At 37.8% G+C, this 22,839-nt stretch overlaps 4 protein-coding genes across 25 annotated transcripts in view; 2 read left to right on the top strand and 2 right to left on the bottom strand.

The window, feature by feature from the left end:
* Positions 1–2,978: 2,978 nt before the first annotated feature.
* Positions 2,979–6,229, bottom strand: LOC111595186. Of its 4 annotated transcripts, XM_023308767.2 has the most exons (5): positions 5,736–6,229; positions 5,189–5,668; positions 3,601–3,799; positions 3,423–3,541; positions 2,979–3,374 (listed from the first exon to the last, which is right to left on the bottom strand). In XM_023308767.2, the coding sequence occupies exons 2-5, from the start codon at positions 5,504–5,506 to the stop codon at positions 3,150–3,152; spliced, it is 861 nt and encodes a 286-aa protein (XP_023164535.2). In that variant the 5' UTR covers positions 5,507–5,668; positions 5,736–6,229; the 3' UTR covers positions 2,979–3,149. The 4 variants fall into 4 exon arrangements, with proteins under 4 accessions (XP_023164535.2, XP_023164534.2, XP_023164537.2 ...); XM_023308766.2 differs by having other exon boundaries at positions 5,189–6,229; XM_023308769.2 differs by having other exon boundaries at positions 2,979–3,323; positions 5,189–6,229.
* Positions 6,230–6,965: 736 nt separating this feature from the next.
* LOC111595192 lies at positions 6,966–11,213 on the top strand. 6 transcript variants are annotated; one of them, XM_023308775.2, is made up of 2 exons: positions 6,966–7,503; positions 9,030–11,213. In XM_023308775.2, exons 1-2 carry the CDS (start codon positions 7,448–7,450, stop codon positions 11,110–11,112), a joined length of 2,139 nt encoding a protein of 712 aa, XP_023164543.2. In that variant the 5' UTR covers positions 6,966–7,447; the 3' UTR covers positions 11,113–11,213. The 6 variants fall into 6 exon arrangements, with proteins under 6 accessions (XP_023164543.2, XP_023164549.2, XP_023164546.2 ...); XM_023308781.2 differs by lacking the exon at positions 6,966–7,503 and adding an exon at positions 8,094–8,216; XM_023308778.2 differs by lacking the exon at positions 6,966–7,503 and adding an exon at positions 8,094–8,299.
* A 643-nt stretch (positions 11,214–11,856) lies between these two features.
* LOC111595185 lies at positions 11,857–13,780 on the bottom strand. The gene is made up of 4 exons (XM_023308765.2): positions 12,544–13,780; positions 12,317–12,483; positions 12,081–12,258; positions 11,857–12,017 (listed from the first exon to the last, which is right to left on the bottom strand). The coding sequence occupies exons 1-2, from the start codon at positions 13,582–13,584 to the stop codon at positions 12,364–12,366; spliced, it is 1,161 nt and encodes a 386-aa protein (XP_023164533.2). The 5' UTR covers positions 13,585–13,780; the 3' UTR covers positions 11,857–12,017; positions 12,081–12,258; positions 12,317–12,363.
* A 593-nt stretch (positions 13,781–14,373) lies between these two features.
* The window catches only part of LOC111595194 (restin homolog), a 30,870-nt gene continuing 22,404 nt past the window's right edge, over positions 14,374–22,839 (top strand). For 6 of the 14 annotated variants that reach the window (XM_030223385.1, XM_030223391.1, XM_030223392.1 and 3 more), the window contains exons 1-2: positions 14,374–15,062; positions 15,213–15,593. In XM_030223385.1, the coding sequence (XP_030079245.1) occupies positions 14,978–15,062; positions 15,213–15,593 (466 nt within the window). In that variant the 5' untranslated portion in view covers positions 14,374–14,977. Of the gene's footprint in view, positions 15,063–15,114; positions 15,594–19,555; positions 19,756–22,839 lie in introns of those variants that run through there. The other 8 variants (XM_030223395.1, XM_030223394.1, XM_030223393.1 and 5 more) reach the window with 5 other exon arrangements.

The following is a 22,839-nucleotide window of genomic DNA, read 5'->3' as shown; positions in this document are numbered from 1 at the left end:
TGCAACATCAATTTGTATTGCAACATCGTTAATTTCGCACATATTGGCCAATAAAACTTGGCCAACAGGCAATTAAAGTTGGCCATAACGAGCTCTACGTGCATTGCACAAGCAACAACTGATCCAAGCCATAGAGTCGAAACAGCTTGCAATTATTTAATGATATGCATTGATTCCTGTCGGCAGAGGCATGGGAGGAGGAGGGCCAAGATGCATAACTTTTTTGAATGTCAAGAATTTTCTATAAGTTTATTAAGAAAATTATATTTAAAGGGAAAACTTGAGCAAGAAATATTAAATATTTCACATATTTTTATATAGCATTAATAATATTTATGTATATTAAAATTATAAAATTAAATATTTATAGTTTTATATTTGCAATTTGAGCTACATTTAGAAGTTTTGTGCTTTATCACTTAAGGCTTGATGCGAATTTTATTGTAGAATAAATGGAGCTGGTAGTGGATGGTTATCCAGTTAGCAAAATAGAAGCTAAATTAGCTATAAAGTCTGCTGTAAGTCTAACAATAAATTGCAAATGCACATTGGCAAAATATCTAGTATATAAATGCTACTAAGTGCTACTTCCGCTTGTGACAATCTCAACTAAGTACAACAAAAAGATATTATGGGTTTGCACGCAGCGATGATAAGGCAAAAACTAAAATACAAAATACAGTGAATGAATTATGGTGTGTGTGTGCAGGTGTGTGATCGACCGTTTATGACAGTGTCAATCAATATTAAAGAGAATTAGCGTCCGACTATTGGAGCCCACGACGCAACAGCAAATCCAACGGCGTTAATGGATTATGCAATGACATATATCATATAGGATATATATTCGAATGACATATATCATATATATATCATACACTACAAATGTAGCAGCAGATAAATTGCATACTAGGAAAGTCTGTGTAATAGACAGAAGGTAGCAGCTGCTACTCCTTCAATTAACTAAGTCGAACTAATTTTAAGAGCTCGAGGTCGAATTGGGTATGTATAGATTGACCTTGAGCACATAGTTATATATTCTATAAACCTATTTCATTTTCTCGATATTCGTCAGTCCATATAGAAAGCTCACCCAAAGATGTAGTAAGAGTCGAAGTTTGATTTGTATTTTAATATTTATTACACAGAGCAGAGCTGCAGCGATACAATACAATATGGATATACACGTTTATACATATACAGTCTGTCAAGAAACACTTTACACAGTGGAAAAAATCTCAATTTTTTGACTTTATGTAAAAAAATAAAGAGTTTTTGTTTAATTTAACTAATTTTTTTTAATGGTTAACTGTTTAATAGGTATTTTTAAATCAAATTATAGAAAACAGAAACAAAAACAATAATGGTGAAACTTAAAAAACAACAAAAACTTAGATTACTCATATTTTACACTGTCAAGAAACTCTTTACACATTTTGTTCTCTTCATCTGTTTTGCTCTGATTCTAAGAAATAACGGGGCTTTACCGTTAACTATGCCTTTAGAATCTGTCTATGCATCTCTATTTTTGTGTTTATTTTTCACTTTGTGCGAAATTTGGCTGAGTACACATATAAAAGCAATACAAATTTTGATTAATAATGCCCGGAAAGAGATTAAGCTTCGATGTTGTCCAATTGATCTTCTACAATCGGCAGTTGGGCAAATCAGTTCCAGAATTAGTGGAAATGTTTTCTGTGTCAAGAAAAACCATATACAACGTTCTCAGTCGCGCGGAAATGAGGGAAGACTTGAGGCAAAGGGTGTGGGTGGCCGAAAAAAAAAAGATATCTGATCGGGCAAGCCGCCTTATGATGCGAAAGATCAAATCAAATCCCCAAATCTCGACCAGAACTCTTGCCAAGGAGCTCAAAGAAGAGTGTGGTGTGGATGTGTCCCACGAAACGATCCGTCAGGCTATTCTACGGCATGGGTATTCTTCGAAAGTGGCACGTAAGAAACCCTTGCTGTCGTCGACAAATGTGGAAAAGCGCTTCTGTTTTGCTCTTACTATGCTTAGGCACCCAGAGGAGTATTGAAAGGACGTTATATTTTGCGACGAGACCAAAATAATGTTGTATTACAACGAAGGTCCGCCCAAAGTATGGCGAAAGGTCTCTAAAGCTTACGACAAAGCGAATATCATTCCAACAGTCAAATTTGGAAAGCTGTCGGTTATGGTTTGGGCCTGCATTTCCAGCCAAGGAGTCGGTGAATTGGTATTCATTGAAAACACAATGAATGCCGAGCAATATTTTTTAACCAAATTTGGCTTTATTAGTGAAAATCGGCCAACTTTTAAATTTTACCAAGACAACGATCCAAAACATAAGGAGTATAATGTACGTAATTGGTTGCTTTACAACTGCGGAAAGGTCTTGGATACACCACCCCAAAGCCCAGATCTCAACCCAATCGAACATGCGTGGTCTTATTTAAAGCAAAAGGTTGGAAAAAGGAATCCAACCAACCGTGGACAGCTAAAAGCTTTCGTACTGGAAGAGTGGCAGAAGATACCCCTAGAGTATATTCAAAACTTGGTCAACTCAATGAAAAGAAGACTCCAACATGTACAGAATGCTAAGGGGGGCCATACTAAATATTAAGTATTTCAAAATTAGTTATAATTAGTTTTACATTTTAAATTTAGAACAATATATAAGAAGTGTGTAAAGAGTTTCTTGACAGTGTAAAATATGAGTAATCTAAGTTTTTGTTGTTTTTTAAGTTTCACCATTATTGTTTTTGTTTCTGTTTTCTATAATTTGATTTAAAAATACCTATTAAACAGTTAACCATTAAAAAAAATTAGTTAAATTAAACAAAAACTCTTTATTTTTTTACATAAAGTCAAAAAATTGAGATTTTTTCCACTGTGTAAAGTGTTTCTTGACAGACTGTATATAAATATATATATATATTTATAATGTTAATTACAAAAAATGTTTTCAGTTTACAATTTATATGTTTGACAGATGATTTCAGTTAATCATGCGAACAACTTTCATAGCAGCCAAGGAAACGCAAAACACTGGAAATGAAGATGTCAATAAGCTGGAGCCGAACCTGGAGCCAATTGGTTGTTTTTTGAATGGAGTTTCAATTGGTTAGGTTTAATGGTTGGTTGGTTGGTTGGTTAGTAGGTTGGATTAGAAACAGCTAACGGCATTAAAATAGCAGCGCCAATACATGCGACCACCTCCATTGGAAACGTGATGGATGCGCCTGAGGCCGGGACTAGCACCAGGACCAGGACCAGCTCCAGGTCCAGCTGCAGCCGCTGACGCAGCATCGATGCCAACCGCAGTTGTGCCGGCTCTTCTCTGAAAGCTCTTTGCCATTAACTGAAATTTTCTTACACCATTTGCCACATGCTAATTGATATCTTTTATTGCATATTTTGGTTTCAATATCCAACTTACAGTTTCGCCCGTTGCGCGATTTATTTGATTTAGATCTTTGAAATCGTAGTCCAACATCACGCCAGGATCATCATCGCTATACATGTGAAAGCTGTGGCCACTCAATGGCTGATTGCCAACTATTGAAATATATATATATTATATTTTATATATTTTATTCTATTCTGGTTCTGCTTACCATCCTCTGCTGCTTGTAGCTGCTGCTGCTGTTGCTGCTGCTGCAAAGCATTTCTGTAGTCCGCAGGCTTCATTTGTACCATGTTCTTGTTCGCATAGAACTCGCCTATGCGATGACCCTCACGTTCGTTCTCCAGCGCATGATGCAGGGCCACCATCAGGCGGTCCAGCAATAAGGCAGCACGCTTCGGCACCACCATCTAAGGAATGAATAGAGCAGAGACTTGGGTTTACAGAAGAGCTGTGCTACAAATTAGAAGACAAGCTTAGAGATAAGCCAACAGAACTAGAAAACATTTATTTCCTTAGCTCTCTAACTTGCTATGGAAATTCAAATTCTTAATTATAATTACTTAAGCATAATTTATTTTGATTAAAATGTTCTACGTTTAAATAAAATATTTAAATAAATAAGAAATGTACATGAGCTTAAATATATTTAATTATAAGATATAAAATTTAATGCAATATATATCTGCTAATAAAATTAAAATAAAAAATGTAAGACAGTGGTTCGAAGTGAGCGCCCGCCCAGCAGCTACACTCGGCACACTGCACAGAGCTAATATTGGAATCATTCTACGTTTTTTCTTATAGCACACATAGCAAACCACACAAATACATAAATGCATTGGTTGCTGCGCACTTTTGGGTTTTCTGTCTGTTACTGGAATATACTGGAACACAAAAATGTTCCTAAATTCTCATTTTCAATGGGTCCAAAGTACAAATAGTATATAACAATAGCAGCCCAAAAATCTGCTAGCTACCTTCACCCATCAGAACCTACCCTACCGTATCTTGACACCAATCAAATCTCCCCTTATCACCTCTTGCTTGCTCCCCTCAGCAACGTTTTGTGTATTTCTCATCGTTTACATTAATTATTTTCTGGTTAGATTAAGTTGCCTAAAGGGAGACTAAGGAGACTAAGTTAAAGAAAAATAAATAAATATATAAAAATTTGTTTTGCGTTATAAAAAGAACTTGTAAATGGATTCCTTGGATAAAAATATTAATTAATTATTTACAAGTTTTTGTAAGAATTTTAAATATATAGCAATAATATATATAAAAAAGTATATATATATAGCTCTTGATGTGGCAATATATTTTAGAAAAGAAAAGAGAAATAGAAATAGCTAACACGTTTATTCTATAATAGTTTGCAACAAATAAGTTACACGGCAAGCTACATGGTTTCAGTTACCTGGCGTATACGTAATTCACTAAACGCCCACAAAACATATTTTGTTTCTTGTTCTTATTTTTTGTCAGATTGTTGAGCTTGACAAAGTTTTTAAAATGATGTGACGTCAGCAACCACAAAGGTAGCTGGCGTAGATGTAGGTATATATATATGTATAAATATGCTGGTATCTAAGAGCCAGTCCCGTTGCGATATCAAAGCAAGGTAACATTATCACCTGCAGGGCAAGCAATCAAATGCAAAAATATACATTTCCAAGCAAATTGTGTGCGTAAAACGAGACACACTTTTGGGTTTGACCAACAGCCCACGCAAATCTCGAATTTTGGGGCTGGTGGTGCGGATGGCGTGGCAAGTGGGGGTGACAGTCAACACTTACCGGATACTCATCATAGCTCATGTCAGCCGCATCGTTGGGCGCACTGAAAATCTCCTCCGGCTGGCTAACGGTGGTCGGTGCGATGGCTCGTTTCTCGAGTGGCAGCAACGGCGCCTCCTTATCCGCATCGTGTCGCCTGTGCGCTGTTACGCCCATCAATTGCCGGCACATATGCAGCTCGAAGCTCTGGAGTAGGACGAGCAGCACAATCAGCAGACCAGGCAAATAGTTGCGACTCCGCCAGCTGCTGCTGCCGCTGCTCCTACAGCTCCTGTTGCATCTGTTGTCCAGCTGCAGGCGGCGTTGACGGCGCAGCATATCGATGGATGTCCTTCTCGCTATAGCCAGGTAGCCTTAATTAGCAGCAGTTCCTTCTCCCTTTTAGTTTTTCGGGGCTTGCACTTGAGCGCACTTTGAAATTTCAACTGAAACGTTCGCCTGATGCGCTGCCCGCTTTTATAGACGATTTTTTGCTCCCGCCTTCAGTCATTATTTTATTTTTTGTTACTTTTTTGCTTTTGTTTTACAATAATGAAACATTACTAACGCTTGTTAATCTCAAGTGGGTGGCCGAGCAGCGGCCAAGCGGCGGCGGCGGCCGGGTGGGCGGGGCAACAGTGAAATGCTTTTTTCCAATCTGTGATTTACGTCCTTGTTGTTGTAATTATTGAACATAAAAATGCCATGTTGAGGCCAACAAGAAAGCCTGCAGCAGTTGGTGTTATTAACACACACACGCACACGCTCATGCCCACACACACGCACAGCCACTTGTTGCAGCCAATTGATCCTGCGTGCTTTTGCCATCTTTCGGCTGGCAGCTAATGAGCAAAAGTGCGCTGCATGATGTCCTGTTTGGCAAGTACACAGGCAAAAGGATTTGCATGTGCGCCTTGCACAAAGTCTGTCGCTAATACTCTTGACCAAGCTGTGGCCCACGCCTGACTTAAAAACGAATTTATTTTTCAATTCATTTCGACTCAAATATTTGCAGTGACTTTTAAGCAAACGTTGCTCGATCCTTGCTCTGATTTACTATACTCTATTATAGTTTATTATATTATATGAATATACATTATATATAAACAACTCCCACACAGTACAGCTGCACAGCAGGCGTTTATACTTCGAGTTCACTGGCCATAAAAATCGAGCTGAATGCGTTTCTTGACCTCCATAATTCCACTCGCTTATGTTTATTAATTAAATCACACTGACTTTACATGTAAATAATAATTATAACAGTAAATATTTTATACCCATTCACCCTAACCACAACCAAATAATATCAAACATTAAAAGCAACAATTGAGTAAAAAAATATATGTATTTATATTGAAACAAGAACGTTCGACGTCTAAGCCTTTTTTACTTTGTTATACTCCTTTAATATAATATGTAATATTCATTTTCATAATTTTATATTTTTTATTTTAAAATTTTATTCCATTTTTCTATTCATTTCTAAAATATATTTTTGTGAGTTTTTTTTATATTAATTATTTTTATTATATTATTCAATCAATTTATTATTATTTATTTTTTTTAATATTACTAATTATACTAATTTTCAATCATTTTTGCTTATTATTTCTTGCTAATTCATTATATTTAATATATAATTTATATTGTTTTAACAAAATATATAATTTCTTCAATATTTTCGTTTCTGATTAAGATTAAAATAACATTTGTTTTAAAAGTAAACATGTTTTCTTATTATTTAATTTTTTTCAAAATAATTTCCATAAGTTCAAATTAAATAAGTTGCATTGCAATCAGATTTAAAGCATCCCTGGCAGCTGTCAAGATGGCCGTTCTGCGCACTTTCCAACACTTAGCCAACGTGAGAACAACAGAGAGCAAAGGCGCAAAAGTATGAGAAAGAGAGAGAGAGAGCGCACGAGACTGTGAGAGCGTTTGCTACGGCGTCTAGCGGGCGGCCTAGTCCCGCACAGCATCCAGTGTTTGGTGGGCTGGCAGTAGCAGCAGCAGCTGCTCCAGGTAAACTGATACACAAATAAAAAGGCTCTACAAGCGGAACGGCGCGCAGCGTGGGGCGGGCTGGTGACCAAACAGGAGGCAGCAATGTAGAAAATGTGTTGTATTCAATGTGCAATGAGAAAGTGCTTGCAACAAAATGTGGTGCACAAACAATTAATGTAAAGTGAAAACAACAACTAAAATGTCAAGGACTTGAAGAAATTGTGAGAGACTAGATTTATACGCCAGGATTTGTTTCAATCAAAAGGTGCTAAAATGCGTGCCTACTACACCACAAAGGATAACCGAAAGTTCGGTGATATGAGCTATGAGTAAGTATGAGTATGAGTATGTGTGTGTGCGTGTATGAGAGCTTGTGTGCGTGTGAAAGAAGCAATTCGTAAGCCATTTGCACGTTGAGTTTATCCCTGTGTGTTTACCCAAGCGAAAATGCCATTTGAGCATCAATTGAATAAAATTGTAACGCAAACAGAAATCTATTTGAAATATGCTTTCTTTGCCGCTAGAAACGAAGTCTGCTTTAGATAAGCTATAATCCAGCAAAATTACTACGTGAACTAAATGTTGCAAAAAGCATTGCTTACTTTTAGGCTGATTGGTACAAATTCAGAACTTTTGTTTAATATACATTTTATTTAATTTCCTTGAACTGTTTTGCATAAAATTAAGATGGAATCGTTGAATCTAACCAACCTAAGAGTTAATTTAAAAATGGAAATCAATTTTTTAAAAATTATATATAGTTTTCGTTAGATTTTGGTTTCTGTCTACCCTGAATCCGTTCAAAATGTGTTTAAAATGCTTGTAACAGGCAGAAGGAGGCGTGGCAGACCACATAAGGTACATATATATATGATTAGAAAGACGTTGTATGTTGTCGATTAAAAACATCCAACTGTAGCTATTAAATAATCATTCGTTCGACTTGATAGCAAGTTTTCAAAATTGGTATATAGTTTTATGTCAATTATATATTATTCAAAAAAATTCTTTGATCTCACGCTCAGCTGCAAATATAACCAATGTATGACAGAGTTAGCATTATTACAAAGCTAACAAATACTCCGATGGATAATGGATCTTATGCTGCAAGAATCATTGAAATCCGTTAAGTAACAGAAGTAATGTGGCTAATTAGCAAAAAGCAGTGCAGTGCGTAGGTACAGACGATGTGCGTTGCGTCGGGGAAATTGATTCGCGTTCTGGTATCCAGTTTATTTGTATTCTTTTTTATGCTACGGGTGGTCTTCAGGGTATCTCCTAGTCAGGCACCTCTGAACAGAGCTATCTGGTTTTATTTATATTTTTGTGCTTCTATCGTTGCTACTACCAAATGCAGCCATAAATTTGCATTGCATAGCGCTGCCTGCTAGTTGCATATGCACAATTTAGCTCGACGCTAGTGTTTGTATATATGTATATATATATACACACATTACTGTGCGCATATATCAAAGAAAACATTGACAACATCACGTCCTTGTGCTCATAAAAAGTGACGCCTTCGACTTGTTCGTGCCTGGCTCATCAAAGGATGCTCAGAGGTGTGAGTACAGCTCGCCTCTCTCTGTCTGCGTGTGTCTGTGTTGGACATTATATTGTTTGTTGCTTTAATTAATGACATGTCAGCATTAAATATTGTCAGCTATAGACAAACTCTTTGAGACACAGCGAGACAATGAACCTTTGCCTGTTCTGGGCATACGAGAAGAGGCAGTAATTGTTGCTATAAATAAGTTTGAAAACAAATTATGTTTTCGGTTTTTTTATTTTTAAACATAGTTCACAAAAAAATAATAGTAACAAAAAAAATAATGAAGTTTTTTCTTTCTTTTAGAAGCAAATATTTAATGGATCCGAAGTATATGACAAAACGCGATCTACAGCATTATTATAAATACTACAACATGACCCGGAATCGTGGCCAATTTAAGAAGATTGTGATTATTATATTCTGTGTGTGCATCTTCTCCTACTTGTTTGTGGACTACAATTTGAGGACGCAGTTACTGAGACTGCGCGATCGCTTCGATTTCATAGCGCACATCGATGATGACTATAATGCGACCCAGGCGTACTTTCTAGATACGCCTGGCTGTCGGATGCCCCACTTCGAGGTGCTGGACGATACTATAGCTCAGTTTCTGTTTAGTCCATCGGAAGTGAAGTGCCCTAAGCCGCTGACGAGGACGAGCGACACGATTGCCGGGCAGTTGCTGCTCAATTTGAACGCCCAGGAGCAGCTAAAATACTATAAGATCAACAATCTCTCGGAGATCAGCTGTCATTATAAGGTAGTTCTTCGCCTCACTGACACCAAGAATCAGCAGCTGTCGCCAGTGCCCATCAAGCTGGCCGAGATCATGCAGCTGCCGAAGGACCTGGAATTCATGTGCATGAATTGCGAGGATGCAACTGGGTCAGAGATCTATACCGATTGCCATTTCTTTGTGCTGGACAAGCCCGACAACGGAACCATGCACAAAAAGAAGGCATTCAAACGTGTGAGCTTTAATAATAATAATAGTAATAAGAATGACACTGGGTCGAAGCAGGATCGCATCTCGATCATGGTGTTGGGCATCGATAGCGTTTCACACTTAAATTTCCTTCGTCAAATGAAGCGCTCTGCTGCCTTTATAAGGAATAATCTATCCCATGTGGAATTCTGGGGCTACAATAAGGTGGGTGACAATACGTTTCCCAATTTGATTCCGCTGCTGAGCGGTCTGGATGATCAGGAGCTGAACATATCCTGCGTGGCCCCCATGGCACAGCCGAGCTATGATGGCTGCACGTTCCTGTGGAAGCGCTATAAGCAGGCGGGCTACAGGACGATCTTTGCGGAGGATGTGAGCTCCCTCGGGCTGTTCAATTTCGATCATAGTGGCTTTCGGCGACAGCCTACGGATTATTATTTGCATCCAATGCTGCTGGAGATGGAGGCGCATATAGCCACCAACCCGGACCTCAACTTCAAGCTGTGCATGGGTGGGCGGAGGACAGCGGATGTGCTCTTCGAGTATATACGTAAATTTGTGCCAAAGATGCAGCATGAGCTATTCTTTTCGTTCTTCTGGTCGGTGACGCTCTCTCACGATCATTTAAATTCACCGCAGCTGCTAGATCTTCAGGTGGCAATGACTTTGCAGCGGTTGCAGGAGTCCGGCGTGCTGAATAGAACGTTGGTGCTCTTGATGTCCGATCATGGCCTGCGCTGGGGCTCCTTTCGACGCACTTACCAGGGCATGATGGAGGAGCGGCAGCCCCTGCTTATGGCCCTGTATCCCGGTTGGCTCAAGCAACGCTATCCGCTGGCCGTTGCCAATCTGGAGTTGAATGCCAAACGTCTGGTCACGCCCTTTGATCTGCACGCCACATTGTTGCAGCTGCTCGACATGCGCAACTTGGAGCCGGAGCGCCTGCAACAAGGCACGGCAGAGTTGCAAGATTCTGACAGCACAATGCTCCGTGGTATTAGCTTATTTATGCCGGTGCCATTGGCGCGAAATTGCGAACAGGCCGGCATTGCGGCCCACTGGTGCACCTGCTATCAGCGCAAGGAGCTGCCAACGAATGACGCACGCGTTCAGCGTGCTGCACGCTATCTGGTCCGTTTGATCAATGAACGATTATCGGCGCACTCTCAATGTCGAACGCTGTACTTGAATTCCATCTTACAGGCCCTGATTGCAGAGCCGCACAAAAAAATTGTCAAAGACATAACGAGCGATTACGGCGTGGATATTACGCTTAGATTCCAGACCAAGCCGGGTCTGGCTGTCTTCGAGTCGACGGTGCGAATGACTGGCTATAGAAGCGCCCTAACCGGCACGATCAGTCGCATTAATCTGTATGGCAGCCAGAGCTACTGCATTAAAGATTCGAATCTAAAAATGTTTTGTTACTGTCACAGATAAGCACGATTAATTCTCTCTACATTCAAGAATTTTAAGCCCAATACGTAGCCTTAGATATGTTACCCACATACACACACATGCCCACATACATACCCAAATACATACACCTACGCATACATTTAGCTTTTAAGTTTACACATCGCATAACGAACTCAACCACTGAAGGAATTCGCCTAGTCTTGAGATAATTCGAACACATATATTAATTTAGTGACAATAAAAAATAAACTTCAAACACACATACGACGTAGATGACAACTTTATTGAATATAGCAGCAAGGAAACTCTAGTCGAGAGTGCCCGTTGGGCGTTTTCAAACACACTGCTTAACTTGTATCTGTGTATACTAAACCCAGTTACATGTGGACATACATGTATATATGAATGTACCAAGACACTAGAAACGCCAAATAATTTTTAATTACAGAACAAAAATGTCCCGTACATAGATGCATGTTGTCTCTAGCTCTTATAGGTCGTACAGATTAGCTGTTGATCCTTATTTAGAATGTATGTACCATATTATCCCTTGTATACCTATATTCCATAATTTCAGGTTATTCACAAGTGAATTTTATTTTATTATTTATATTCAATTTTGATAAAGTAGGTATAAATAAATTTTGACAGTTTATTTAACCAAAGTAAATTAACATTTTTTAAGAGAATCTCTAAGAAATCGATTAAGTTTAAAAAATTTAAAGAAATTTGATTCGACAAATACGAACTTAAAAGCCTTATTTAATGAGGATCTTACGACTGTTTATATTAAAATGGTGTCTTTGGAAAATTATCAAATGAAATATAGAATATCTATAATAGATATAACAAATAAAATTCATAATGTATTTCTTTGAGCAAACTCATTTGAGCAGCAAATTGGAATGGCTAAAGCATTGAGCAATCTGTAATATAAAGAAGTATTTGTTATTAAAGAAAGTATTAGAAAAATCACTGCAATCATTTACCCGTTTATTGAGACCGCCTATCATTGCTTCCACTTGATTTACTAGATTCTCGTCTTCAGTCACCTCCCTTATTAGGATCAACTGACGCAGGTTCTTCCCTTATCGTAGCCTGCTGATCCAGTCGTATCATTCCGACATTCTTGCTTATTGAAGCAAATTGTTTATGGATTAGGTAAAGCTAAAATGCTGTCAATAAACTATCAATGAACCCACAGTCAAGATTTAGCCCTACTCACAAATATCCATATATTTATATATATTTTTCCGATTCATTGAGCTTCAGTTATTGAATCGTCGCCAAGGGAGCAAATTCTACTTTTACATAACCATAATCAATACAGCTATTATTATTTAATGGCTCCCATTTGAGAAGCAAATTGGAATGACTAAAGCACTGAGCAACCTGTAATATAATGAACTATTTGTTATTAAAGAAAATATAAGAGAAATCATTGCCATTTACCCGTTCTTTGCAGTCTCCTGTGTCATTGCAGTACAATATCAAAGGATTGGAGCGCTTGCCCAAGACAGTCTCCATGGGACGCCTGCTGAACTCAAAGAAATCGTTATATAGCTGCATGCCAGAAATATTTAATATTTGAAGCGAATCGCATCTGCCAACTGCTTGCCAAAGCTCACTCTCCGAGCGCCAAATTTGAAAATTAATTAAATCCAATTGCTTCAATAGGGGTAAATTTGATAACAACGTTTCCAATTGACTTCTTTGAAAGCCATCATCCTCGATTAGGCTCAACTGACGCACATTCTTTGCTCTTTGCAGAGTCTCCTGTGTACAAAACCAAATGCTGTCGTTGAAGCTAAGCCGCTCTATATGCTCGGCCCGTTTATCTATAATTATATTTAGAACTTCATCAATTCTTTCTTCTGCATGGAAGCAGATGGCTCGTAGATTGGGCAAGGCTAAAAGGCTGTCAATAAACTGATGAGTCAGAAAGCCACTGTGTACTGTTATCTGTTCTAATTGCTGGAATTTACACATGGATATATGCTCAATAGGTGGACAACATTCAGTTAAGTCCAATCGCTGCAACTGCGTCCATTTTTCAGTTATTTCGCTGTAAAAGGTGCCCCATGGCTTGATTGCATTTAGCTTAGGGAAAAGTTCCACTAAGAGCTGCAGTACCAAGGATCCTACGGGCTGGCAGCTATCATTCACGGTAAAGCACAGTTCTCGCATGCAGGGAAAACTGTGTCCGATCCACTTTTGCAATTGATAAGTCTTTATAAATTGTAGATCCAGGTGTTGAACAGTTCCACTGATAGCGCACAAAAAGCCGTCTGATTGCTTTGGATTCTCCTCAAATTGATCTAATACCTCTTCATCTAAGACGTAGCTCAATTTGTGTTGCCAGCTGTATATTAAAGTGGCATTTAATCGACTCGAAGGAATGTGTGCAGTTGCCTCCCACAATGCCAGTTGGTCTTTCAGTTCCAAATAGGCAATAATAAGCAGTTGACAATCGTAGTTAAGCTCCTCTATCATCTTGAAGGCGTTACATTTACTGGGATATGTTTAACTTTTGCATAATAATCACATGTAATTTAATTTTTCTTCGTTATCACAGGCAATATCATTCGATAGCGATAACGATTTCTGTTCAATTAATTTGATTGTAATATTCAAATTTCGCAACATTGCAATATTCATTCGAATTACTGGCTCTAACCTAAAGAGCTAAATTTCAGAATTATTAAAAATTAAAATTTATTATATATTTATTCAGGCATTGTTGGCACACGTTTCTTATAAAATATGTTAAAACGTTGCTTATTTAGTTATTTAGTGTTGTGGAGCCCTAGTTCACGAGTGATAGCTATCGATGACTACATTCCAATTTTACTTATCATTTGGTTTTATTTTTCCAGGGTTACACAGTCATATCTGGAGTTTTCTTCGCGCAACGGATATTCTTCATTTGATTTTTTTGCATGGTCTAACAATTTTACTACTACTTCTTTCTTATTCTGCATTTCTAATAGAGATTGGGACATATGTCGAATTCCCGATGTTGCTGAACTTGTTAATTACGCATGCTAATAAATACTTTTTTATTCCTCTTCTACAGTAGTGCATTAGTTTAATTCAATATGATAATGAATTTTATCTTCATTAACCAGGAGAAATTAACCAAATATGTAGCAAAGGTCCCATGGTGAATAACCTACACTCATATAACAGTGGTACCAACGAAATCAGTTGTAATATTTGTATCGATAGGTTAACACATCGATATGCTCAGTGCAGCACCTACTTGCTATCACCAGTGCAACAACAAAAATTCCAACGCAGCCAAAAAAATTACAAGCCAACACCAAAAATTGTGCAAAATATTTACACGTAAATTAATTTAAAAAATTGTGTTAGTATAAACGCGTTACACATTAAATCGTTCTCGTCAACATCGGTGCATTGTGCAACGGTATCTTATCAACGGCCGTCGCTGACACCGTTCGTGGTTTTTTATATCTGTGTCAATCGGAAAAGGGGCAACAACAACAAATAGTTTTATGCTCTTAATGCCCCGCGAACGTCCGTGTGTGATCATTCAATAAATAATATAAGTGGTCAGTGTGTCTGTGAATATACGTGTTTATGGCAGTTCCTCTGTGTGCGTGATGTGCGTCTCTGTGAGAATTATGCATAACTAATTCAAGGTGTCAAAGCTCGCAGCACAATTTCCGCATCTTTTTTCAAAAAAAAAAAAATTAAACGAGAAAGGGTGGTCACACTAAAATCAACTAGAACAACAAAACCGAAAAGTCACGATTATTTTTGTTTGTTTTCCAAGTTGAAAATAAACCGAAATAAAATCAGCCTCAATCAGCTGTTGGCTGTGCGAGCGCGAACCGTCGAAAGTGCAAGCGAGATAGCTTGCATGCGCGCCAAAACGTCAGTTGAGCGCATAGTGGTTGAAATAACGCAAAACGATTATGAAAAATTAATATATCATTTATTTAAAGGTAAGTGATCAGCATTCAAGTTTCTTATTTCCTCTATACAAAATATTGGCAGTTTTTCATAGCCAGCTTTTATATCGAGAAATTTTTTAATACGCGTGTGTTTTAAAAAAAGTTAAGTTTAAAAAAAGTGTAAAATGAGTGAATCAACAGCAAATGAAACAAATGTGGATATAGCTGCAACGGCAGTAGCTACTGCTGCTGTATCAATGGAAACAGAGACGAGTAAAGGAGTGGAAACGGAAATGGGTTCGCATACGGGAACGGGTACGGGAACGGGAACGGGAACGGGTACGGGAACGGGAACGGGAATGGGAACGGGTATAGGAACGGGTACTGGTATGGAAATGCCGGTCACAGTTCCTAAAATAAAACCACCCAGTCGATCTAATATACCCACGCCCGCATCCTCCGTGACCGGAATACCCACAAAAATCAAGCCGCCCTCCCATTACGGCTCAACTAGCTCCGTATCGAAAATTGGCAGGCTCTGTTGCACACATACCACTCCAAAAACCGGACCTCCTCCTAGAGGTGAGTTGAAACGCTTTTCCTTCCACTTAGTCATATATCTTGATATTCGTAAGTCTTCTCATACCCATTCAAAACTTGTTTCCAGTCGTGTAATTCTGGTTCTGCCAATAACAGCTCTGGAACACCCACTCTAATAGGCAATAAATACAGTTGATCTAATCATAATATATGGGCTGCACCCACACGGTCAGCAAACGGCTCTGCCCTTCGCCATAAATGTGAAAAATGCACAACAAAAAACAACAAATTGCAATTTTTTGAACTAACTAAAAATAGGCTTGATTTCCGTTAAATCTAGCTTTTTTTACGGCGAGATTGAGGCAACATCTGCCCTAACATGAGCAGACTCCCGCTGAATCCAGCTTTTCACTAACTTTGAGCTTAAAAGTAGCTTTTTCCAAATCAAGTAAAATAATGATAAGAATTTATGAAGTTATTTAACAAGGATGCAGACAATTATTTTCTTGTATTGTGAGGAACTATAAAAAGGCTTACAAACTTTGTGTGCAAAGTGCAATAACTCGGTTGCGAGAGTGGTAGTATCCGTTCTTTAAGAGCTTTATATATTTTTAAAAATGCTTTGTTTTTACATATTTATGTTACAGCATGGAGATATACGATATTCTAGTTTCAAATTTGGATTTGGCTCATTAAGAGATTAGTTAGATTCTTGGCTCTTGGCAACTATCAAGTAAGAGGTGTTAAGTGTGGACTTCCCGACTATGAGATACCTTGAGCAAAGCAATCAGTAAACATGCATAGATAGATTGCTTGATGACGCAGCTAGTCCTTGTGCTCTCATCAAGAATTTATATACTTTCTGGAGTCTGCCACGCCTTCTTCTGCCTGTTACATACATTTACACATTTATACCCCAAATGCCTGTTTTCAATTGCTTCTTCTATTGCCAGCATTGTTTCTGCTCACAACAACCAAATTAACGACAACCACAAATATGAAATGTTTGCAATTGCTTTGATTTGTAAACAAATGATTTGTTAATTAGCCAATTAGGGAACGCGCTAAATGACGCATTAAACAGATAAACAAACAATAGACCCGATCGAGTTGCTTACTACTCTGTCAGACAGAGAGGCAGAGTGCCGCCCACTCGCAATTAAACAAATTATACTTGACTCTGTTTCGAAAGATCTTTATGTCTTATGGCCAATTAACTGAAACGCGGCTACTATTTAATTGAGCCGTGGACGGCTGCGTTGGAGGCGTCTGCGACACACACTTCATTCACGTAATTGTGCCAAACCACAGCCATTCACATCGCGACCCAGTAGCCCATATAGGTAATACCCATTGTTTATGCTTATTTGTTGTTTTTAATATTATTTTAATGGATTGTTTTGCGCGATCCTCGTCAGGTTTTGATTACAAGCGCATCAAATTCAGAATCGATGCAACCGCAGCTACTTGGCAGTTTCTTGTTTCACACTTAAAAGCTCTCTAATTGCAAATACAGTACACGACTATCAGATACCCTGGGACAAACATATAGCTTCGCTACCTATGCTCTGCTCTCTCAGCTATAACTGCCCAACTACGAGATACCCCGCTGATAAATACTACTCATTCTAGTTGAGTCTCAACTGAATTCCATAATCTTTAATCTAGATAATTAACTGGTTTTATCTAAAAATAAGTTTTGCAGCTGATTATTCGACTGCATACACCTCTTCTACAAAGTATTTGAAAATGATTCATATACGAAAGATTATGTTAAAGTAATAGTATAGTTAGATAGCAGTAAAATATGAACTTATTCTTATTGAATATGTGATGTAAGCTTGATTCCACTTATGCATTGTGACCGACTCTTATCTGTCTGGTTGCTCGACTGCATATACCCCTTTGTCAAGAGCATTTGTTAAGTACTTAAAAGTGAATCACTTGCTTGTACCTGTCACTTATCTCTCAGCACTCAATGCCAAACCCACAGCCGGGCATCTAACCACCCACAAACTAACAACCCCAGCCCCTGCCATCCCCACTCTCTCTCTTCGCCGTGTGTGGGGCTGTGGATCTTTATAAAATGTTTCACTCATAATTGAATTTCGTGTTCTGCGTGCCGTCTGTCAGGCGTAGAGCAGCAGCATCAGCATCAGCATCAGATGACACATGAATTGCTGATCTTTCTATATACATTATATATTTTTGTCAATTTTGTGAACTGCGCATTTCACACACAGCCAGAGCCCAAGTATATGTGCTCTCTCTCTCTTCCCATTTTTTGTGCACTTTCTCGTTAGCGTTTTGCTGTTGTCTAGTTGAACGCTCGTGGCTGAGCTTATGTCATTCTATTGATCTCGATCTCGATCGGAAACAAGTGCGCTCTCCACAGTGAACAAGTAAGGCGGGACTAGGCAGCTGTTTAATGCTTGTTCATAGCACAGCAAAGTACGGTCTGTGTCTATAGATTGTTCGAATAGTAAAACAGTTTTGGGGAGTTACATCTAGACTTTGCTAAGCTTTTGTCCAAACCAATATACTCGGTGTCTACAAATGTCTCAGACACAAAGCTGAAAGCTCGATTTGTCTTCGACTTAAGATCGGATCGTCAATGCTGGCGACTGTAAGCTTCTAATGGATGGGCACATCCGCGATCTGATCCACTGTGTGTGTCGGCACATGACACAGCGTTGACCTTTACTTATTCATTATTTAGCTTTTTATTTATAGTACTTCCAATTGTCGAACAGATTGCATATTTATACCCTGTCGAATCTCCCTATGTCGAGACGACATTCATATACTTATTCCCTTATTTTCTTGTTTTGCCTCTCTGTTGCCTGCGATAAGTGCTAAAAAGCCAAACGTAATTTAGCTTCAGACTGAAAAGCCATTATATAGGCGCCACGATCATCAATCAGTGCACGCACCCATTTTCCATTGGATACAAAAGTGCGAAATTGATGGAATGCCAGATACCCTAATAATTAGGTTTTGTTCGTTCAGCAAAGCTGCTGTGTACTGAAATCGGCTTACTTTCGATCTGAAGTTGATCGAATACAAGTTACCCTAACAATAATTGTTTCAGCTCTATTTCTATCTGTTTCTATTTCTCATGCAAATTCCGTTTGCAATTTGAAAAGCCTTTGCTGTATATTGAAATAGCTGTACGATCATCAATCACGCATTCAAGTATTTTCAATTAGAAACTGAAACTGACAGTTCAACGAATAGCAGATGCTCTTTGTGTTTTAAATTTCTGATTAAATATGCTAAAAAATATGATGAGAATTTTAGACTTGCACTTCAAATTGGAAATGAAAATTGGAAAATTAGAATTCCAATTGCAGAATATGGTAAAAACTAATCGAATACAATATAAACATTGAATACTTAATAATTTAATTTTAATTCTGTTGAACTTAAAGAAACTTTCAAGTAGATTGCGAATCATGAGAATGTTACCTAAATGTTTGTATAGTATATTTACTGTTATTTCTATTTCCATTGGTTACAACTAGCTTTAAATTACCCTGAAATTAAAGCATTTTAGCTTCAGTTCACGTTTCAATGTGTAAGCAATCAAATGCTCTACTTTTTTCATTTCTTTAGGATATGTAAATCTTTTTAAGTCGGGCGCCTGGAAAGTGAGGCTTTGGCCTCTTAAAGTAGTAAAGAGACGATCAGCGCTCCGCTTTTGTTTGCAAAAATTATTAAAGTAACGCGTCCGTGTTACGAGCTACATAAAAAAAACAGATACAAAATAACTTTACGGTTTTTCGCGTTGTCGTTTATTCAATAAAAACATTGTTGCTTCATACACAGACGGGCAGAGAGAGAGAGAGAGAGAGAGAGAGGGAAAGAGAGAGTGAGAGAGGTACACTGTGCTACAAAGCTTGGTTCGTACGTTCACTATGCCTCTCTCGCTCTCCCTATCTCTGTTCGGTCTCTCTTTTTTTGAAAAGCTCGCCTATTCGTCGACTTCTCGTCAGTTCGCCAAAACTTTGGCTTTTCAGTAACTTCAGCGACTTTTTGCGAGACGGACGCGTTTTATTGCTCAGCTGCAATCAGATGATTGCGTTCAGCACTGGCTTCAACTGAACGATACGGGCTATATACTGCATATACACTGAATACGTCAGACAAAACTGAAACCAATTTCCATTGTTGGTCTGCCAAAACTCAAACAAATTTTCAAAAGGTGAACAAAAAAAAGTAAAACAAAATCGAAAAATCAAAAACAAAATAAGTAAAAGTTGTGACCCTTTTGCTAGAGGTTTTGCTGTTGTCCTCTGTGCTGCCCTATAAGGCATGTGCCAAGTGCTGTGAAACGGTCTGCCCCTATGTCATTTATATATTAATGCCGACACTTTTATATAGTATATATTTATAAATATACTTAGATCGCTGATAAGTAACTGTTTCTGTTGTCTTTCCTCAGTATTTCGCATAAATGCGAAACCTAAAGTTAGTCCGTGTTATAGCAGCTGGATTTACATGGTTATTAACTTATTTTCTGGAAGTGCTGTCCGTCGTTCCGTGGCATATGATTCTTTTGATAATCCAAATTAGCTGAAGCACAGTTCAGCTCCGATTGAAGTCTGTTCTTAATACATTATAAATATTTTAGATTTATTTTTTTTGTTTGCTATCTTGATAAGATAAATGTAATTGGCCACATTTAGTTATTGTCTTTTTTGCTATCTGCATTAAATTTCTTATCTTTTTTTATGCCGCTCAGATTTTTGTATTCTTAAGGCTTGGCCTCCTTTTTAAAGCTAAAATTCTAATTTTTTAGTTCATCGATTATACATTTTAAAGGTGCATTCTCTCTTCATACTCCAATTTCACATATTTTCTCCTATACAATTGTCACTTTGACTAACTCTTTTTAATTGGGTCAAATGCGCTTAGTCAGCTTCTGTCTCCAGTCTGTCTGAAGCATTGAGAATCACGTGAATAATTTTGTTTTTATTTTTGTTTGGCCCGCAATATTAACCTTAGTCGTTCTATAGACTTTAAACCTAAAACTACAACAAAGTAAAAGCGCAACAGCAACGACAGCAGCAATTGTCGGTAACAATGATAAATAAGTACAAAAAAGAAAAAACACTAACCGGATTTTGCTATATTGAAATTTGCGGCTAACCGCTAATTAAGTATAAAAATGTATTATTGTTTATTTAAGTTTTGACTGCAGTCAAAAGACATCAAATAAATGTGATGAGTCGTAGAAACTGCATTGGTAGCCGATGGAAATACCCTGTGAAAGGCTTCAAGACTATGAAAGTTTTTAGATTTTAATGGACATTTTTTTAATCTATTCTTCAACATATTTAAACATTTACGCTAGAAAAGCTTGAAGAAATTTTCCAGAATTTCACAGAATGTCTATAGAGTTAGAGCTTTACAGTAAAAGCCTTATCAACGAATAGCCATGAAAATAATGAATAAAATGTCTTATCCTCCCTTTTCAATTTTCTGCTATTTTTTCTTAAACATATTTAAAGATAAACTAATATGTCTTAGGAAATTTTCTAGAACATTTTTGTTTTGGTTCATCTATTTGTTTTACTTTTTAATGTATTATTTGCTATATTAATTTCAGAGTGACTTGTTGAACTTTTAACTAAGCTAATAATTAGTTTAATATTTAGTTAGTCGCGCTTACACTGACCTATGAAAATAGTTAAATTATTTCTTTACTTCCTTCACTTTTTCATTCTTCTCTTATAGCCAGCTCCAGTTTATATTGACTGCCTTTCTATAAGCAATTAAATAACGCTTACGGTTTATTAATTTTTACTATAAACAGAAAACAAAATTTACATATTGCGCAAAGGGTTTATTTTCGCATTTGTTAGCTGTTCATAGACGTTAAATTTGTAAATTTTGTGTCCAACTCTTTTTGGCAGCGGCTAATACCCTATGCAAATTAGCCGGCTGCAAACTTTCTATTGTGCACAGGGCTTTCTTTTCGGCCGGACGCGGACTTGGACAACTTTTTGTCGCTGTTGTGGTAGTTGTTGTTGTTGGAAGTCACTAAGAGACCTGCTCTGTAGCACATTTGACAATGGCAAAGAAATCAAGCATAAGCATTAGGAGACAATTTGCTTTTGGCATTTGTTGTTATTGGCAATGGCATTTTATCAGCCAAGAATTTTGTGTGTTTTTCGTTCGTTTCTGTTACTATCTGCCTCGGCTGTGCTCTTGACAACTGATAACGTGTCGGGCGGTACACAAAAAAAATATAGAGAAGCAGACATAATTTTTTATTTTTATGCTAGGCGCGGGCGGCATTGCCAACTGAAAAAAATTCATGGTATTGACTGAATTGGATTGTATTTGCTGGAAAAAATCTTCAATAGAGCAGGAAGGCACTTAAACTTCTCTTAGGTATTAGTATTAAAAACTGACTTTGAATTGGCTTGGAATGCTTCAACCTATCCCAACAATTCGAATTTCTGTCGAGCTCTTACTAATTTATATAATGTGTACGAGAAAAGAGTGGCACCTTGGCTAAAGAGAGAAAAATATAGTACAATATAAATATAACAAAGAATTTTTAAAATATAATCTAAAATTTGTACCTAGTTCGGAAACTGTTCAAGCTTCCCATGTGTAGATTTGCTTTTAAATTAACACCCTGATGCTGACGCTGACGTGACCACGCCCACCGCCACTACGCCTCCCTCGCTTACACAACTGTATCGCATCAATTAGATATTTATTTGTTACACACACGGTTCGAAAAGGCAAAGGCAGCTGTGGGCGCAGACGTTACGAGAATTTTCGCCATATTTGTGAGCATCGATAAACTGAAAGATCGATCTGAACTGAACTATGTAGTATATAGCAGCATTTCATATTGGTAGCATCCATGTATTTGGTCCGTTCTTTATGAGTTGTCGTTAAAATTGGTTTTTTTTTGTGCTGTTCAACAATAGATTGTGGCGTCATCTGGTCGAACGTGTCGCTGTTTGAACAGTTTGTTTACATATTTGTTTATTATTTTTTTGAATTTACTTTTGTAGCCATTTTGGCGCAATGAGCTCAGCTTCGGTTTATTTGTTCTAGAACGTTATGTGCGCATCCGCGTAGGTGTACCCGCCGTATGAGTAATGTTTCTGAATGTTGCGCATACGCACCATAGGACTGCATCAGTACAAGTTGCATAGCAATCAATTTCTTGATGGAAGTCACTTCTTAACGATCTGCGTCGGCATATGTAGCGTATGCTTAATATTTGCTAATATTACACATGCGCTTCGTAAGCCTGCCTGCC

This window comes from Drosophila hydei, unplaced genomic scaffold, assembly GCF_003285905.1.
Source record: "Drosophila hydei strain 15085-1641.00,03,60 unplaced genomic scaffold, DhydRS2 tig00000172-arrow-pilon, whole genome shotgun sequence".
Classification (NCBI taxonomy): domain Eukaryota; kingdom Metazoa; phylum Arthropoda; class Insecta; order Diptera; family Drosophilidae; genus Drosophila; species Drosophila hydei.
The sequence above is the reverse complement of the archived record's forward strand: the minus strand, read 5'-3'. Positions and strand labels throughout refer to the sequence as shown.

Bases quoted from the DNA above. Each gene is read 5' to 3' on its own strand.
- LOC111595186 (XM_023308766.2), bottom strand. From the start codon at position 5,506: ATGCTGCGCCGTCAACGCCGCCTGCAGCTGGACAACAGATGCAACAGG. The intron at 3,800-5,188 runs GTAAGTGTTGAC...TTCATTCCTTAG, and splicing joins TGAGCTATGATGAGTATCCG to ATGGTGGTGCCGAAGCGTGC. The intron at 3,542-3,600 runs GTAAGCAGAACC...ATATTTCAATAG, and splicing joins GCTACAAGCAGCAGAGGATG to TTGGCAATCAGCCATTGAGT.
- LOC111595192 (XM_023308775.2), top strand. From the start codon at position 7,448: ATGCGTGCCTACTACACCACAAAGGATAACCGAAAGTTCGGTGATATG. The intron at 7,504-9,029 runs GTAAGTATGAGT...TCTTTCTTTTAG, and splicing joins TTCGGTGATATGAGCTATGA to AAGCAAATATTTAATGGATC.
- LOC111595185 (XM_023308765.2), bottom strand. From the start codon at position 13,584: ATGATAGAGGAGCTTAACTACGATTGTCAACTGCTTATTATTGCCTAT. The intron at 12,484-12,543 runs GTAAATGGCAAT...ATTATATTACAG, and splicing joins CAGGAGACTGCAAAGAACGG to GTTGCTCAGTGCTTTAGTCA.